Source organism: Heptranchias perlo, chromosome 17 (genome assembly GCF_035084215.1).
Source record: "Heptranchias perlo isolate sHepPer1 chromosome 17, sHepPer1.hap1, whole genome shotgun sequence".
NCBI classification, from domain to species: Eukaryota; Metazoa; Chordata; class Chondrichthyes; order Hexanchiformes; family Hexanchidae; genus Heptranchias; species Heptranchias perlo.
In genome coordinates, this window is record NC_090341.1 from 59,089,645 (window position 1) to 59,108,529 (window position 18,885).

At 43.1% G+C, this 18,885-nt stretch overlaps 1 protein-coding gene across 1 annotated transcript in view; it reads right to left on the minus strand.

The window, feature by feature from the left end:
- Positions 1–18,885, minus strand: part of LOC137334333 (plexin-D1-like) — a 231,883-nt gene that overhangs the window by 50,591 nt on the left and 162,407 nt on the right. Inside the window, 1 exon segment of the mRNA XM_067999033.1 lies at positions 12,575–12,721. Within this exon segment, the coding sequence (XP_067855134.1) occupies positions 12,575–12,721 (147 nt within the window).

The window sequence follows — 18,885 nt, forward strand, 5'->3', positions numbered from 1 at the left end:
AGAGAGTGATAGATAATATAATGGGGGTAGAGAGTGATAGATAATATAATGGGGGAGAGAGTGATAGATAATATAATGGGGGAGAGAGTGATAGATAATATAATGGGGGTAGAGAGTGATAGATAATATAATGGGGGAGAGAGTGATAGATAATATAATGGGGGAGAGAGTGATAGATAATATAATGGGGGTAGAGAGTGATAGATAATATAATGGGGGAGAGAGTGATAGATAATATAATGGGGTAGAGAGTGATGGATTAATATAATGGGGTAGAGAGTGATAGATAATATAATGGGGTAGAGAGTGATAGATAATATAATGGGGTAGAGAGTGATAGATAATATAATGGGGATAGAGAGTGATAGATAATATAATGGGGTGGAGAGTGATAGATAATATAATGGGGGTAGAGAGTGATAGATAATATAATGGGGGTAGAGAGTGATAGATAATATAATGGGGATAGAGAGTGATAGATAATATAATGGGGGAGAGAGTGATAGATAATATAATGGGGGAGAGAGTGATAGATAATATAATGGGGGTAGAGAGTGATGGATAATATAATGGGAGAGAGAGTGATAGATAATATAATGGGGGGGAGAGAGTGATAGATAATATAATGGGGGTAGAGAGTGATAGATAATATAATGGGGGAGAGAGTGATAGATAATATAATGGGGGAGAGAGTGATAGATAATATAATGGGGGTAGAGAGTGATGGATAATATAATGGGAGAGAGAGTGATAGATAATATAATGGGGGGGAGAGAGTGATAGATAATATAATGGGGGTAGAGCGTGATAGATAATATAATGGGGGTAGAGAGTGATGGATAATATAATGGGAGAGAGAGTGATAGATAATATAATGGGGGGGAGAGAGTGATAGATAATATAATGGGGGTAGAGAGTGATAGATAATATAATGGGGTAGAGAGTGATAGATAATATAATGGGGTAGAGAGTGATAGATAATATAATGGGGGGGAGAGAGTGATAGATAATATAATGGGGTAGAGAGTGATAGATAATATAATGGGGTAGAGAGTGATAGATAATATAATGGGGTAGAGAGTGATAGATAATATAATGGGGTAGAGAGTGATAGATAATATAATGGGGGTAGAGAGTGATAGATAATATAATGGGGGTAGAGAGTGATGGATAATATAATGGGAGAGAGAGTGATAGATAATATAATGGGGGGGAGAGAGTGATAGATAATATAATGGGGGTAGAGAGTGATAGATAATATAATGGGGTAGAGAGTGATAGATAATATAATGGGGTAGAGAGTGATAGATAATATAATGGGGGGGAGAGAGTGATAGATAATATATGGGGTAGAGAGTGATAGATAATATAATGGGTAGAGAGTGATAGATAATATAATGGGGTAGAGAGTGATAGATAATATAATGGGGATAGAGAGTGATAGATTAATATAATGGGGATAGAGAGTGATAGATAATATAATGGGGTAGAGAGTGATAGATAATATAATGGGGTAGAGAGTGATAGATAATATATTGGGGGTAGAGAGTGATGGATAATATAATGGGGATAGAGTGATAGATAATATAATGGGGTAGAGAGTGATAGATAAAATAATGGGGTAGAGAGTGATGGATAATATAATGGGGATAGAGAGTGATAGATAATATAATGGGGGGAGAGAGTGATAGATAATATAATGGGGTAGAGAGTGATAGATAATATAATGGGGTAGAGAGTGATAGATAATATAATGGGGGTAGAGAGTGATGGATAATATAATGGGGATAGAGTGATAGATAATATAATGGGGTAGAGAGTGATAGATAAAATAATGGGGGTAGAGAGTGAAAGATAATATAATGGGGGTTACAGATGTGAAAGATAATATAATGGGGATAGAGAGTGATAGATAATATAATGGGGGTAGAGAGTGATGGATAATATAATGGGGATAGAGTGATAGATAATTATAATGGGGTAGAGAGTGATGGATAATATAATGGGGTAGAGAGTGATAGATAATATAATGGGGATGGAGTGATAGATAATATAATGGGGTAGAGAGTGATAGATAATATAATGGGGATAGAGAGTGATAGATAATATAATGGGGTAGAGAGTGATGGATAATATAATGGGGTAGAGAGTGATAGATAATATAATGGGGGTAGAGAGTGATAGATAATATAATGGGGTAGAGAGTGATAGATAATATAATGGGGGTAGAGAGTGATAGATAATATAATGGGGGTAGAGAGTGATAGATAATATAATGGGGTAGAGAGTGATAGATAAAATAATGGGGGTAGAGAGTGATAGATAATATAATGGGGATAGAGAGTGATAGATAATATAATGGGGTAGAGAGTGATGGATAATATAATGGGGTAGAGAGTGATAGATAATATAATGGGGGTAGAGAGTGATAGATAATATAATGGGGATAGAGAGTGATAGATAATATAATGGGGTAGAGAGTGATAGATAATATAATGGGGGTAGAGAGTGAAAGATAATATAATGGGGGTAGAGAGTGATGGATAATATAATGGGGATAGAGTGATAGATAATATAATGGGGGTAGAGAGTGATGGATAATATAATGGGGGTAGAGAGTGATAGATAATATAATGGGGGAGAGAGTGATAGATAATATGATGGGGGTAGAGAGTGATAGATAATATAATGGGGGTAGAGAGTGAAAGATAATATAATGGGGGTAGAGAGTGATGGATAATATAATGGGGGTAGAGAGTGATAGATAATATAATGGGGGTAGAGAGTGATAGATAATATAATGGGGGTAGAGAGTGAAAGATAATATAATGGGGGTAGAGAGTGATGGATAATATAATGGGGTAGAGAGTGATAGATAATATAATGGGGGTAGAGAGTGATAGATAATATAATGGGGGTAGAGAGTGAAAGATAATATAATGGGGTAGAGAGTGATGGATAATATAATGGGGTAGAGAGTGATAGATAAAATAATGGGGGTAGAGAGTGAAAGATAATATAATGGGGGTAGAGAGTGATAGATAATATAATGGGGTAGAGAGTGATAGATAATATAATGGGGTAGAGAGTGATGGATAATATAATGGGGGTAGAGAGTGATGGATAATATAATGGGGGTAGAGAGTGAAAGATAATATAATGGGGGTAGAGAGTGATAGATAATATAATGGGGTAGAGAGTGATGGATAATATAATGGGGGTAGAGAGTGATAGATAAAATAATGGGGGTAGAGAGTGATAGATAATATAATGGGGGTAGAGAGTGATAGATAATATAATGGGGTAGAGAGTGATGGATAATATAATGGGGTAGAGAGTGATAGATAATATAATGGGGTAGAGAGTGATGGATAATATAATGGGGTAGAGAGTGATAGATAATATAATGGGGGTAGAGAGTGATAGATAATATAATGGGGTAGAGAGTGATAGATAATATAATGGGGGTAGAGAGTGATAGATAATATAATGGGGGTAGAGAGTGATAGATAATATAATGGGGGTAGAGAGTGATAGATAATATAATGGGGATAGAGAGTGATAGATAATATAATGGGGATAGAGAGTGATAGATAATATAATGGGGGTAGAGAGTGATAGATAATATAATGGGGATAGAGAGTGATAGATAATATAATGGGGGAGAGAGTGATAGATAATATAATGGGGGTAGAGAGTGATAGATAATATAATGGGGGTAGAGAGTGAAAGATAATATAATGGGGTAGAGAGTGATAGATAATATAATGGGGGTAGAGAGTGATAGATAATATAATGGGGGTAGAGAGTGATAGATAATATAATGGGGTAGAGAGTGATAGATAATATAATGGGGGTAGAGAGTGATAGATAATATAATGGGGATAGAGAGTGATAGATAATATAATGGGGGTAGAGAGTGATGGATAAATAATGGGGATAGAGAGTGATAGATAATATAATGGGGGAGAGAGTGATAGATAATATAATGGGGGTAGAGAGTGATGGATAATATAATGGGGGTAGAGAGTGATAGATAATATAATGGGGTAGAGAGTGATAGATAATATAATGGGGATAGAGAGTGATAGATAATATAATGGGGGAGAGAGTGATAGATAATATAATGGGGGTAGAGAGTGATAGATAATATAATGGGGATAGAGAGTGATAGATAATATAATGGGGGTAGAGAGTGATAGATAATATAATGGGGATAGAGAGTGATAGATAATATAATGGGGGAGAGAGTGATAGATAATATAATGGGGGTAGAGAGTGATGGATAATATAATGGGGGTAGAGAGTGATAGATAATATAATGGGGTAGAGAGTGATAGATAATATAATGGGGGTAGAGAGTGATAGATAATATAATGGGGGTAGAGAGTGATGGATAATATAATGGGGGTAGAGAGTGATGGATAATATAATGGGGGTAGAGAGTGATAGATAATATAATGGGGTAGAGAGTGATGGATAATATAATGGGGGTAGAGAGTGATGGATAATATAATGGGGGTAGAGAGTGATAGATAATATAATGGGGGTAGAGAGTGATAGATAATATAATGGGGGTAGAGAGTGATAGATAATATAATGGGGGTAGAGAGTGAAAGATAATATAATGGGGGAGAGAGTGATAGATAATATAATGGGGTAGAGAGTGATAGATAATATAATGGGGGTAGAGAGTGAAAGATAATATAATGGGGTAGAGAGTGATGGATAATATAATGGGGGTAGAGAGTGATGGATAATATAATGGGGGTAGAGAGTGATAGATAATATAATGGGGGAGAGAGTGATAGATAATATAATGGGGGTAGAGAGTGATAGATAATATAATGGGGTAGAGAGTGATAGATAATATAATGGGGGAGAGAGTGATAGATAATATAATGGGGTAGAGAGTGATAGATAATATAATGGGGGTAGAGAGTGAAAGATAATATAATGGGGGAGAGAGTGATAGATAATATAATGGGGTAGAGAGTGATAGATAATATAATGGGGGTAGAGAGTGAAAGATAATATAATGGGGTAGAGAGTGATGGATAATATAATGGGGGTAGAGAGTGATGGATAATATAATGGGGGTAGAGAGTGATAGATAATATAATGGGGGAGAGAGTGATAGATAATATAATGGGGTAGAGAGTGATAGATAATATAATGGGGGTAGAGAGTGATAGATAATATAATGGGGTAGAGAGTGATAGATAATATAATGGGGGTAGAGAGTGATAGATAATATAATGGGGATAGAGAGTGATAGATAATATAATGGGGGAGAGAGTGATAGATAATATAATGGGGTAGAGAGTGATAGATAATATAATGGGGGTAGAGAGTGAAAGATAATATAATGGGGTAGAGAGTGATAGATAATATAATGGGGGTAGAGAGTGATAGATAATATAATGGGGATAGAGTGATAGATAATATAATGGGGGTAGAGAGTGATAGATAATATAATGGGGTAGAGAGTGATAGATAATATAATGGGGGTAGAGAGTGATAGATAATATAATGGGGGTAGAGAGTGATAGATAATATAATGGGGTAGAGAGTGATGGATAATATAATGGGGGTAGAGAGTGAAAGATAATATAATGGGGTAGAGAGTGATAGATAATATAATGGGGGTAGAGAGTGATAGATAATATAATGGGGTAGAGAGTGATGGATAATATAATGGGGGTAGAGAGTGATAGATAATATAATGGGGGTAGAGAGTGATAGATAATATAATGGGGGTAGAGAGTGATAGATAATATAATGGGGTAGAGAGTGATAGATAATATAATGGGGTAGAGAGTGATGGATAATATAATGGGGGTAGAGAGTGATAGATAATATAATGGGGTAGAGAGTGATAGATAATATAATGGGGGTAGAGAGTGATAGATAATATAATGGGGTAGAGAGTGATAGATAATATAATGGGGTAGAGAGTGATAGATAATATAATGGGGTAGAGAGTGATAGATAATATAATGGGGTAGAGAGTGATAGATCATATAATGGGGGTAGAGAGTGAAAGATAATATAATGGGGTAGAGAGTGATAGATAATATAATGGGGGTAGAGAGTGATAGATAATATAATGGGGTAGAGAGTGATAGATAATATAATGGGGTAGAGAGTGATAGATAATATAATGGGGATAGAGAGTGATAGATAATATAATGGGGATAGAGAGTGATAGATAATATAATGGGGTAGAGAGTGATAGATAATATAATGGGGTAGAGAGTGATAGATAATATAATGGGGGTAGAGAGTGATAGATAATATAATGGGGGTAGAGAGTGATAGATAATATAATGGGGTAGAGAGTGATAGATAATATAATGGGGTAGAGAGTGATAGATAATATAATGGGGGTAGAGAGTGATAGATAATATAATGGGGGTAGAGAGTGATGGAAAATATAATGGGGTAGAGAGTGATAGATAATATAATGGGGGTAGAGAGTGATGGATAATATAATGGGGGTAGAGAGTGATGGATAATATAATGGGGTAGAGAGTGATAGATAATATAATGGGGGTAGAGAGTGATAGATAATATAATGGGGTAGAGAGTGATAGATAATATAATGGGGATAGAGAGTGATATATAATATAATGGGGTAGAGAGTGATAGATAATATAATGGGGATAGAGAGTGATAGATAAAATAATGGGGGTAGAGAGTGATAGATAATATAATGGGGGTAGAGAGTGATAGATAATATAATGGGGGTAGAGAGTGATAGATAAAATAATGGGGATAGAGAGTGATAGATAAAATAATGGGGGTAGAGAGTGATAGATAATATAATGGGGGTAGAGAGTGATAGATAATATAATGGGGTAGAGAGTGATAGATAATATAATGGGGTGGAGAGTGATAGATAAAATAATGGGGTAGAGAGTGATAGATAATATAATGGGGTGGAGAGTGATAGATAATATAATGGGGTTGAGAGTGATCGATAATATAATGGGGGTAGAGAGTGATAGATAATATAATGGGGTAGAGAGTGATAGATAATATAATGGGGATAGAGAGTGATAGATAATATAATGGGGTAGAGAGTGATAGATAATATAATGGGGGTAGAGAGTGATAGATAATATAATGGGGGTACAGAGTGATAGATAATATAATGGGGTAGAGAGTGATAGATAATATAATGGGGTAGAGAGTGATAGATAATATAATGGGGATAGAGAGTGATAGATAATATAATGGGGGTAGAGAGTGATGGATAAAATAATGGGGATAGAGAGTGATAGATAATATAATGGGGGAGAGAGTGATAGATAATATAATGGGGGTAGAGAGTGATGGATAATATAATGGGGGTAGAGAGTGATAGATAATATAATGGGGTAGAGAGTGATAGATAATATAATGGGGATAGAGAGTGATAGATAATATAATGGGGGAGAGAGTGATAGATAATATAATGGGGGTAGAGAGTGATAGATAATATAATGGGGATAGAGAGTGATAGATAATATAATGGGGGTAGAGAGTGATAGATAATATAATGGGGATAGAGAGTGATAGATAATATAATGGGGGAGAGAGTGATAGATAATATAATGGGGGTAGAGAGTGATGGATAATATAATGGGGGTAGAGAGTGATAGATAATATAATGGGGTAGAGAGTGATAGATAATATAATGGGGGTAGAGAGTGATAGATAATATAATGGGGGTAGAGAGTGATGGATAATATAATGGGGGTAGAGAGTGATGGATAATATAATGGGGGTAGAGAGTGATAGATAATATAATGGGGTAGAGAGTGATGGATAATATAATGGGGGTAGAGAGTGATGGATAATATAATGGGGGTAGAGAGTGATAGATAATATAATGGGGGTAGAGAGTGATAGATAATATAATGGGGTAGAGAGTGATAGATAATATAATGGGGGTAGAGAGTGAAAGATAATATAATGGGGGAGAGAGTGATAGATAATATAATGGGGTAGAGAGTGATAGATAATATAATGGGGGTAGAGAGTGAAAGATAATATAATGGGGTAGAGAGTGATGGATAATATAATGGGGGTAGAGAGTGATGGATAATATAATGGGGGTAGAGAGTGATAGATAATATAATGGGGGAGAGAGTGATAGATAATATAATGGGGGTAGAGAGTGATAGATAATATAATGGGGTAGAGAGTGATAGATAATATAATGGGGGAGAGAGTGATAGATAATATAATGGGGTAGAGAGTGATAGATAATATAATGGGGGTAGAGAGTGAAAGATAATATAATGGGGGAGAGAGTGATAGATAATATAATGGGGTAGAGAGTGATAGATAATATAATGGGGGTAGAGAGTGAAAGATAATATAATGGGGTAGAGAGTGATGGATAATATAATGGGGGTAGAGAGTGATGGATAATATAATGGGGGTAGAGAGTGATAGATAATATAATGGGGGAGAGAGTGATAGATAATATAATGGGGTAGAGAGTGATAGATAATATAATGGGGGTAGAGAGTGATAGATAATATAATGGGGTAGAGAGTGATAGATAATATAATGGGGTAGAGAGTGATGGATAATATAATGGGGTCGAGAGTGATAGATAATATAATGGGGTCGAGAGTGATAGATAATATAATGGGGTAGAGAGTGATAGATAATATAATGGGGTAGAGAGTGATAGATAATATAATGGGGTAGAGAGTGATAGATAATATAATGGGGTAGAGAGTGATGGATAATATAATGGGGTAGAGAGTGATAGATAATATAATGGGGTAGAGAGTGATAGATAATATAATGGGGGTAGAGAGTGATAGATAATATAATGGGGGTAGAAACTAGACCAGAGGAGGGTATCTTCAGGACAAGACAATTACAGGAAGACATTGCGTTACAACCAACAAGAAGCACTGCACATAAGGCAACACCATGTGTCCAGTTTGTGGTTAACATCTTGCTTTACACCAACCAGAATTACTACTTTGGGGCTGAGATATTATTGCCTGTTATGGCCACAATGATACAAAATGCAAGGAAACATCACCCTCCAGACAGAAAGTTTACCAGTGGTTGTAAAATTTGGCTTCAAAATCATGAAGTGTACTTCAAGGTGTTATCAGGAACATTAGATGGAGGCAGGGCTGCTAGTGCTGACAGGGCAACTTAAGAAGGTCCTGATCATACAGGTCCTGGTTACCATGGTGTCTACCTGCTGGGTCCGCAGGTGGGTCTCCGAGTTAAAACAGAATGTGTAGCATTCCAAACCATTCCCCCATTCAACTGGATTGATTAAATAAGTGAGGGGTCAAAGACTTAGTCTCCTCCCCCTCAAGGTCGGGAATCTGTAAGAATATTGGAAATGGGAAAAGTTGACATCTTTTTCTTAAAGCTACTGACCATCATGCCCTACAGGCTGTGCTGTGTATTTCACTGAGGCTGCGGCTTATTTTGCTGAATTGCAAACTGTTAACCTTTGACTCGTGATTGACCCGAGTCACCCCCCCGTGCTAGGCAGTGCAGCTACTTGATAAAAGAGGAACAGTGGGCCAAAGATCAGAACAATAATCCAATGATAGCGATAAGACCAGGAGCTTGACAAGATAGCTCGACAGTGTTACCTGGAAAAGGGCCTTGTGGTTAGATGAGTAATGATAAAACAAGCTGGCTGTCTTCAATTCATTGAAAAACAACTTTGTTAACCTAAAAGGGTCTTATGAATATTGTTCCATATACGGTGTGAGGTTCCTGCTTGGGGGGGAGGGGAGGATAAAAAGCCAGCGTCTTTTGAGCTTAGGGCAGAGGGCTGAGTGAAGTCCAGCAGCTCCTGAACGAACATTTAGCTCTCTGAAGACAACACCGCAGTCGAAGGACACCCAATTATCAGAAGGCGACATCACTGTGGGAAAACTCAAAACAACCACATTGCCAACTTAATTATAACCCTAGACCCAGACTCTAATACCCTAACCCTAATCCAGACTCTAATACCAGACCCTAACCCAGACACTAATACCAGACCCTCGACCCAGACACTAATACCAGACCCTCGACCCAGACACTAATACCAGACCCTAACCCAGACTCTAATACCAGACCCTAGACCCAGACTCTAATACCCTAACCCTAACCCAGACACTAATACCAGACCCTCGACCCAGAGACTAATACCAGACCCTAACCCAGACTCTAATACCCTAACCCTAACCCAGACTCTAATACCAGACCCTAGACCCAGACACTAATACCAGACCCTCGACCCAGACTCTAATACCAGACCCTAACCCAGACTCTAATACCCTAACCCTAACCTAGACTCTAATACCAGACCCTAGACCCATACTCTAATACCAGACCCTCGACCCAGACACTAATACCAGACCCTCGACCCAGACACTAATACCAGACCCTCGACCCAGACACTAATACCAGACACTAGACCCAGACTCTAATACCAGACCCTCGACCCAGACACTAATACCAGACCCTAGACCCAGACTCTAATACCCTAACCCTAATCCAGACTCTAATACCAGACCCTAACCCAGACTCTAATACCAGACCCTCGACCCAGACTCTAATACCAGACCCTAACCCAGACTCTAATACCCTAACCCTAACCTAGACTCTAATACCAGACCCTAGACCCATACTCTAATACCAGACCCTCGACCCAGACACTAATACCAGACCCTCGACCCAGACACTAATACCAGACCCTCGACCCAGACACTAATACCAGACACTAGACCCAGACTCTAATACCAGACCCTAGACCCAGAAACTAATACCAGACACTAGACCCAGACTCCAATACCAGACCCTCGACCCAGACACTAATACCAGACCCTAGACCCAGACTCTAATACTAGACCCTCGACCCAGACACTAATACCAGACCCTAGACCCAGACTCTAATACCAGACCCTCGACCCAGACACTAATACCAGACCCTCGACCCAGACAGTAATACCAGACCCTAGACCCAGACACTAATACCAGACCCTAGACCCAGACTCTAATACCAGACCCTAGACCCAGACACTAATACCAGACCCTGGACCCAGACACTAATACCAGACCCTAGACCCAGACACTAATACCAGACCATAGACCCAGACACTAATACCAGACCCTCGACCCAGACACTAATACCAGACTCTGGACCCAGACACTAATACCAGACTCTAATACCAGACTCTAATACCAGACTCTAATACCAGACACTAATACCAGACACTAATACCAGACACTAATACCAGACACTAATACCAGACCCTCGACCCAGACACTAATACCAGACCCTAGACCCAGACTCTAATACCAGACCCTCGACCCAGACACTAATACCAGACCCTAGACCCAGACTCTAATACCAGACACTAGACCCAGACACTAATACCAGACCCTCGACCCAGACACTAATACCAGACCCTAGACCCAGACACTAATACCAGTCCCTGGACCCAGTCTAATACTGGTCCCTATTATACCGGTCCCTAGACCCAGTCCAATACCGGTCCCTATTATACCGGTCCCTAGGCCCAGTCTAATACTGGTCCCTATTATACCGGTCCCTAGACCCAGTCTAATACCGGTCCCTATTATACCAGTCCCTAGGCCCAGTCTAATACCAGTCCCTAGACCCAGTCTAATACCGGTCCCTAGGCCCAGTCTAATACCGGTCCCTATTATCCCGGTCCCTAGACCCAGTCTAATACCGGTCCCTAGGCCCAGTCTAATACCGGTCCCTAGACCCAGTCTAATACTGGTCTCTATTATACCAGTCCCTAGACCCAGTCTAATACCGGTCTCTATTATACCAGTCCCTAGACCCAGTCTAATACCGGTCCCTATTATACCGGTCCCTAGACCCAGTCTAATACCGGTCCCTAGACCCAGTCTAATACCGGTCTCTATTATACCGGTCCCTAGACCCAGTCTAATACTGGTCTCTATTATACCAGTCCCTAGACCCAGTCTAATACCGGTCTCTATTATACCAGTCCCTAGACCCAGTCTAATACCGGTCCCTAGACCCAGTCTAATACTGGTCTCTATTATACCAGTCCCTAGACCCAGTCTAATACCGGTCTCTATTATACCAGTCCCTAGACCCAGTCTAATACCGGTCCCTAGACCCAGTCTAATACCGGTCTCTATTATACCGGTCCCTAGACCCAGTCTAATACCGGTCCCTATTATACCGGTCCCTAGACCCAGTCTAATACCGGTCTCTATTATACCGGTCCCTAGACCCAGTCTAATACCGGTCTCTATTATACCGGTCCCTAGACCCAGTCTAATACCGGTCCCTAGACCCAGTCTAATACTGGTCTCTATTATACCAGTCCCTAGACCCAGTCTAATACCGGTCTCTATTATACCGGTCCCTAGACCCAGTCTAATACCGGTTCCTATTATACCGGTCCCTAGACCCAGTCTAATACTGGTCCCTATTATACCGGTCCCTAGACCCAGTCTAATACTGGTCCCTATTATACCGGTCCCTAGGCCCTGTATAATACGAGCTGGTACCTGTGTTTATGGTGTTTATATGATTTCTTACCATTGGTCTTGCTTCAATATTCTCCCGTAGAAGCCACTCTTCATTCAGGGTATATCGGGCCTTCCCTGTAATGGCATCTACCGATCCTTTGTTAATTTGCTGCTTCATGGCGCACAGTAACAAGAAGAAAGGCTCCCCCACGGTTTCCTGTAACATCGCATGCAGACAATGTGAGACACGGCTTAGTGTCGATAGACTATTATAGACACAGGTATGGTGATGTAATCACTGTACGGTGAGTCACATGGTACAGTATCACCGTACGGTGAGTCGCATGGTACAGTATCACCGTACGGTGAGTCACATGGTACAGTATCACCGGGCGGTGAGTCACATGGTACAGTATCATGCACGGTGAGTCACATGGCACAATATCACCGTACGGTGATTCACACGGCACAGTATCACCATACGGTGAGTCACATGGCACAATATCACCGTACGGTGAGTCACCTGGTACAGTATCACCGTACGGTGAGTCACATGGTACAGTATCACCGTACGGTGAGTCACATGGCACAGTATCACCGTACAGTGAGTCACATGGCACAGTATCGCGCACGGTGAGTCACATGGCACAATATCACCGGGCGGTGAGTCACATGGCACAATATCATCGTACGGTGAGTCACATGGCACAATATCACGCGGCGGTGAGTCACATGGTACAGTATCACCGGGCGGTGAGTCACATGGTACAGTATCACCGGGCGGTGAGTCACATGGTACAGTATCACTGTACGGTGAGTCACATGGTACAGTATCACGCACGGTGAGTCACATGGCACAATATCACCGGGCGGTGAGTCACATGGCACAATATCACCGGGCGGTGAGTCACATGGTACAGTATCACCGTACAGTGAGTCACATGGTACAGTATCACCGTACGGTGAGTCACATGGTACAGTATCACCGTACGGTGAGTCACATGGTACAGTATCACCGGGCGGTGAGTCACATGGTACAGTATCATGCACGGTGAGTCACATGGCACAATATCACCGTACGGTGAGTCACATGGCACAATATCAACGTACGGTGAGTCACCTGGTACAGTATCACCGTACGGTGAGTCACATGGTACAGTATCACCGTACAGTGAGTCACATGGCACAGTATCACCGAATGGTGAGTCACATGGTACAGTATCACGCACGGTGAGTCACATGGCACAGTATCACCCTACAGTGAGTCACATGGTACAGTATCACCGTACGGTGAGTCACATGGTACAGTATCACCGGGCGGTGAGTCACATGGTACAGTATCACCGGGCGGTGAGTCACATGGTACAGTATCACCGGGCGGTGAGTCACATGGCACAATATCACCGTACGGTGAGTCACATGGCACAGTATCACCGTACGGTGAGTCACATGGCACAGTATCACCGTACGGTGAGTCACCTGGTACAGTATCACTGTACAGTGAGTCACATGGTACAGTATCACCGTATGGTGAGTCACATGGCACAGTATCACCGTATGGTGAGTCACATGGTACAGTATCACGCACGGTGAGTCACATGGCACAGTATCACCGTACGGTGAGTCACATGGCACAGTATCGCGCACGGTGAGTCACATGGTACAGTATCACCGGGCGGTGAGTCACATGGTACAGTATCACCGGGCGGTGAGTCACATGGTACAGTATCACCGTAGTGAGTCACATGGTACAGTATCACCGGGTGATGAGTCACATGGTACAGTATCACCGTGCAGTGAGTCACATGGTACAGTATCACGCGGCGGTGAGTCACATGGTACAGTATCACCGGGCGGTGAGTCACATGGTACAGTATCACCGTACAGTGAGTCACATGGTACAGTATCACCGTACAGTGAGTCACATGGTACAGTATCACCGTACGGTGAGTCACATGGTACAGTATCACGCACGGTGAGTCACATGGCACAATATCACCGGGCGGTGAGTCACATGGTACAGTATCACTGTACGGTGAGTCACATGGTACAGTATCACCGTACAGTGAGTCACATGGTACAGTATCACCGTACGGTGAGTCACATGGTACAGTATCACCGTACGGTGAGTCACATGGTACAGTATCACCGGGCGATGAGTCACATGGTACAGTATCATGCACGGTGAGTCACATGGCACAATATCACCGTACGGTGAGTCACATGGCACAGTATCACCGTACGGTGAGTCACCTGGTACAGTATCACCGTACGGTGAGTCACATGGTACAGTATCACCGTACGGTGAGTCACATGGCACAGTATCACCGAATGGTGAGTCACATGGTACAGTATCACGCACGGTGAGTCACATGGCACAGTATCACCGTACAGTGAGTCACATGGTACAGTATCACCGTACGGTGAGTCACATGGCACAATATCACCGGGCGGTGAGTCACATGGTACAGTATCACCGTACAGTGAGTCACATGGTACAGTATCACCGTACGGTGAGTCACATGGTACAGTATCACCGTACGGTGAGTCACATGGTACAGTATCACCGGGCGGTGAGTCACATGGTACAGTATCATGCACGGTGAGTCACATGGCACAATATCACCGTACGGTGAGTCACCTGGTACAGTATCACCGTACGGTGAGTCACATGGTACAGTATCACTGTACGGTGAGTCACATGGCACAGTATCACCGAATGGTGAGTCACATGGTACAGTATCACGCACGGTGAGTCACATGGCACAGTATCACCGTACAGTGAGTCACATGGTACAGTATCACCGTACGGTGAGTCACATGGTACAGTATCACCGGGCGGTGAGTCACATGGTACAGTATCACCGGGCGGCGAGTCACATGGTACAGTATCACCGGGCGGTGAGTCACATGGCACAATATCACCGTACGGTGAGTCACATGGCACAGTATCACCGTACGGTGAGTCACATGGCACAGTATCACCGTACGCTGAGTCACCTGGTACAGTATCACCGTACAGTGAGTCACATGGTACAGTATCACCGTACGGTGAGTCACATGGCACAGTATCACCGTATGGTGAGTCACATGGTACAGTATCACGCACGGAGAGTCACATGGCACAGTATCACCGTACGGTGAGTCACATGGTACAGTATCACGCACGGTGAGTCACATGGCACAGTATCACTGTACGGTGAGTCACATGGCACAGTATCGCGCACGGTGAGTCACATGGTACAGTATCACCGGGCGGTGAGTCACATGGTACAGTATCACCGTACAGTGAGTCACATGGTACAGTATCACCGTACAGTGAGTCACATGGTACAGTATCACCGTACGGTGAGTCACATGGTACAGTATCACGCACGGTGAGTCACATGGCACAATATCACCGGGCGGTGAGTCACATGGTACAGTATCACCGGGCGCTGAGTCACATGGTACAGTATCACCGTGCAGTGAGTCACATGGTACAGTATCACCGGGCGGTGAGTCACATGGTACAGTACCACCGGGCGGTGAGTCACATGGTACAGTATCACGCACGGTGAGTCACATGGCACAGTATCACCGGGCGGTGAGTCACATGGTACAGTATCACCGTACGGTGAGTCACATGGTACAGTATCACGCACGGTGAGTCACATGGCACAATATCACCGTGAAGTGAGTCACATGGTACAGTATCACCGGGCGGTGAGTCACATGGTACAGTATCACCGTGCAGTGAGTCACATGGTACAGTATCACCGGGCGGTGAGTCACATGATACAGTATCACCGTACGGTGAGTCACATGGTACAGTATCACGCACGGTGAGTCACATGGCACAATATCACCGGGCGGTGAGTCACATGGTACAGTATCACCGGGCGGTGAGCCACATGGTACAGTATCACCGTGCAGTGAGTCACATGGTACAGTATCACCGGGCGGTGAGTCACATGGTACAGTACCACCGGGCGGTGAGTCACATGGTACAGTATCACGCACGGTGAGTCACATGGCACAGTATCACCGGGCGGTGAGTCACATGGTACAGTATCACCGTACGGTGAGTCACATGGTACAGTATCACGCACGGTGAGGCACATGGCACAATATCACCGGGCGGTGAGTCACATGGTACAGTATCACCGGGCGGTGAGTCACATGGTACAGTATCACCGTGCAGTAAGTCACATGGTACAGTATCACCGGGCGGTGAGTCACATGGTACAGTACCACCGGGCGGTTAGTCACATGGTACAGTATCACCGTACAGTGAGTCACATGGTACAGTATCATCGGGCGGTGAGTCACATGGTACAGTATCACCGTACGGTGAGTCACATGGTACAGTATCACCGTACAGTGAGTCACATGGTACAGTATCACCGTATGGTGAGTCACATGGTACAGTATCACCGTACAGTGAGTCACATGGTACAGTATCACGCACGGTGAGTCACATGGCACAATATCACCGGGCGGTGAGTCACATGGTACAGTATCACCGGGCGGTGAGTCACATGGTACAGTATCACCGTGCAGTAAGTCACATAGTACAGTATCACCGGGCGGTGAGTCACATGGTACAGTACCACCGGGCGGTGAGTCACATGGTACAGTATCACCGTACAGTGAGTCACATGGTACAGTATCACCGGGCGGTGAGTCACATGGTACAGTATCACCGTACGGTGAGTCACATGGTACAGTATCACCGTACAGTGAGTCACATGGTACAGTATCACCGTATGGTGAGTCACATGGTACAGTATCACCGTACAGTGAGTCACATGGTACAGTATCACTGTACAGTGAGTCACATGGTACAGTATCACGCGGCGGTGAGTCACATGGTACAGTATCACCGGGCGGTGAGTCACATGGTACAGTATCACCGGGCGGTGAGTCACATGGTACAGTATCACCGGGCCGCGAGTCACTGTTGACTATTATAGATGTTTGCCGTGTTATTACCGATGATCAAGATCCGAGGGCTTCTGATACTTTAGTGTACACGGGTTGAGGGAAAAGACTGTGGGGAAGTTTGCCCTTTTGAACCGAGCTCTCCAATTAGTGTCCACGGTGCAGGGAGTCTGAGACAGTCATAGAGTCATAGAGTTATACAGCACGGATAGAGGCCCTTCGGCCCATCGTGTCCGCGCCGGCCATCAGCCCTGTCTACTCTAATCCCATATTCCAGCATTTGGTCCGTAGCCTTGTATGCTATGGCATTTCAAGTGCTCATCCAAATGCTTCTTGAATGTTGTGAGGGTTCCTGCCTCCACAACCCTTTCAGGCAGTGAGTTCCAGACTCCAACCACCCTCTGGGTGAAAAAGTTCTTTCTCAAATCCCCTCTAAACCTCCCGCCTTTTACCTTGAATCTATGTCCCCTTGTTATAGAACCCTCAACGAAGGGAAAAAGCTCCTTAGTATCCATCCTATCTGTGCCCCTCATAATTTTGTACACCTCAATCATGTCCCCCCTCAGCCTCCTCTGCTCCAAGGAAAACAAACCCAATCTTCCCAGTCTCTCTTCATAGCTGAAGCGCTCCAGCCCTGGTAACACCCTGGTGAATCTCCTCTGCACCCTCTCCAAAGCGATCACATCCTTCCTGTAGTGTGGCGACCAGAACTGCACACAGTACTCCAGCTGTGGCCTAACCAGTGTTTTATACAGCTCCATCATAACCTCCTTGCTCTTATATTCTATGCCTCGGCTAATAAAGGCAAGTATCCCATATGCCTTCTTTACCACCTTATCTACCTGTTCCGCCGCCTTCAGGGATCTGTGAACTTGCACACCAAGATCCCTCTGACCCTCTGTCTTGCCTAGGGTCCTCCCATTCATTGTGTATTCCCTTGTCTTGTTAGTCCCTCCAAAGTGCATCACCTCGCACTTTTCCGGGTTAAATTCCATTTGCCACTGTTCCGCCCATCTGACCAACCCATCTATATCGTCCTGCAGACTGAGGCTATCCTCCTCGCTATTTACCACCCTACCAATTTTTGTATCATCAGCGAACTTACTGATCATACCTTTTACATTCATATCCAAGTCATTAATGTAGACCACAAACAGCAAGGGACCCAGCACCGATCCCTGTGGTACCCCACTGGCCACAGGCTTCCAGTCACAAAAACAACCTTCGACCATCACCCTCTGCCTTCTGCCACTAAGCCAGTTTTGTATCCAAAGTGCCAAGGCACCCTGGATTCCATGGGCTCGTACCTTCTTGACCAGTCTCCTGTGGGGGACTTTATCGAAGGCCTTACTGAAATCCATGTATACCACATCCACTGCGTTATCCTCATCCACACGCCTAGTCACCCCCTCAAAAAATTCAATCAAATTAGTCAGACATGATCTTCCCTTGACAAAG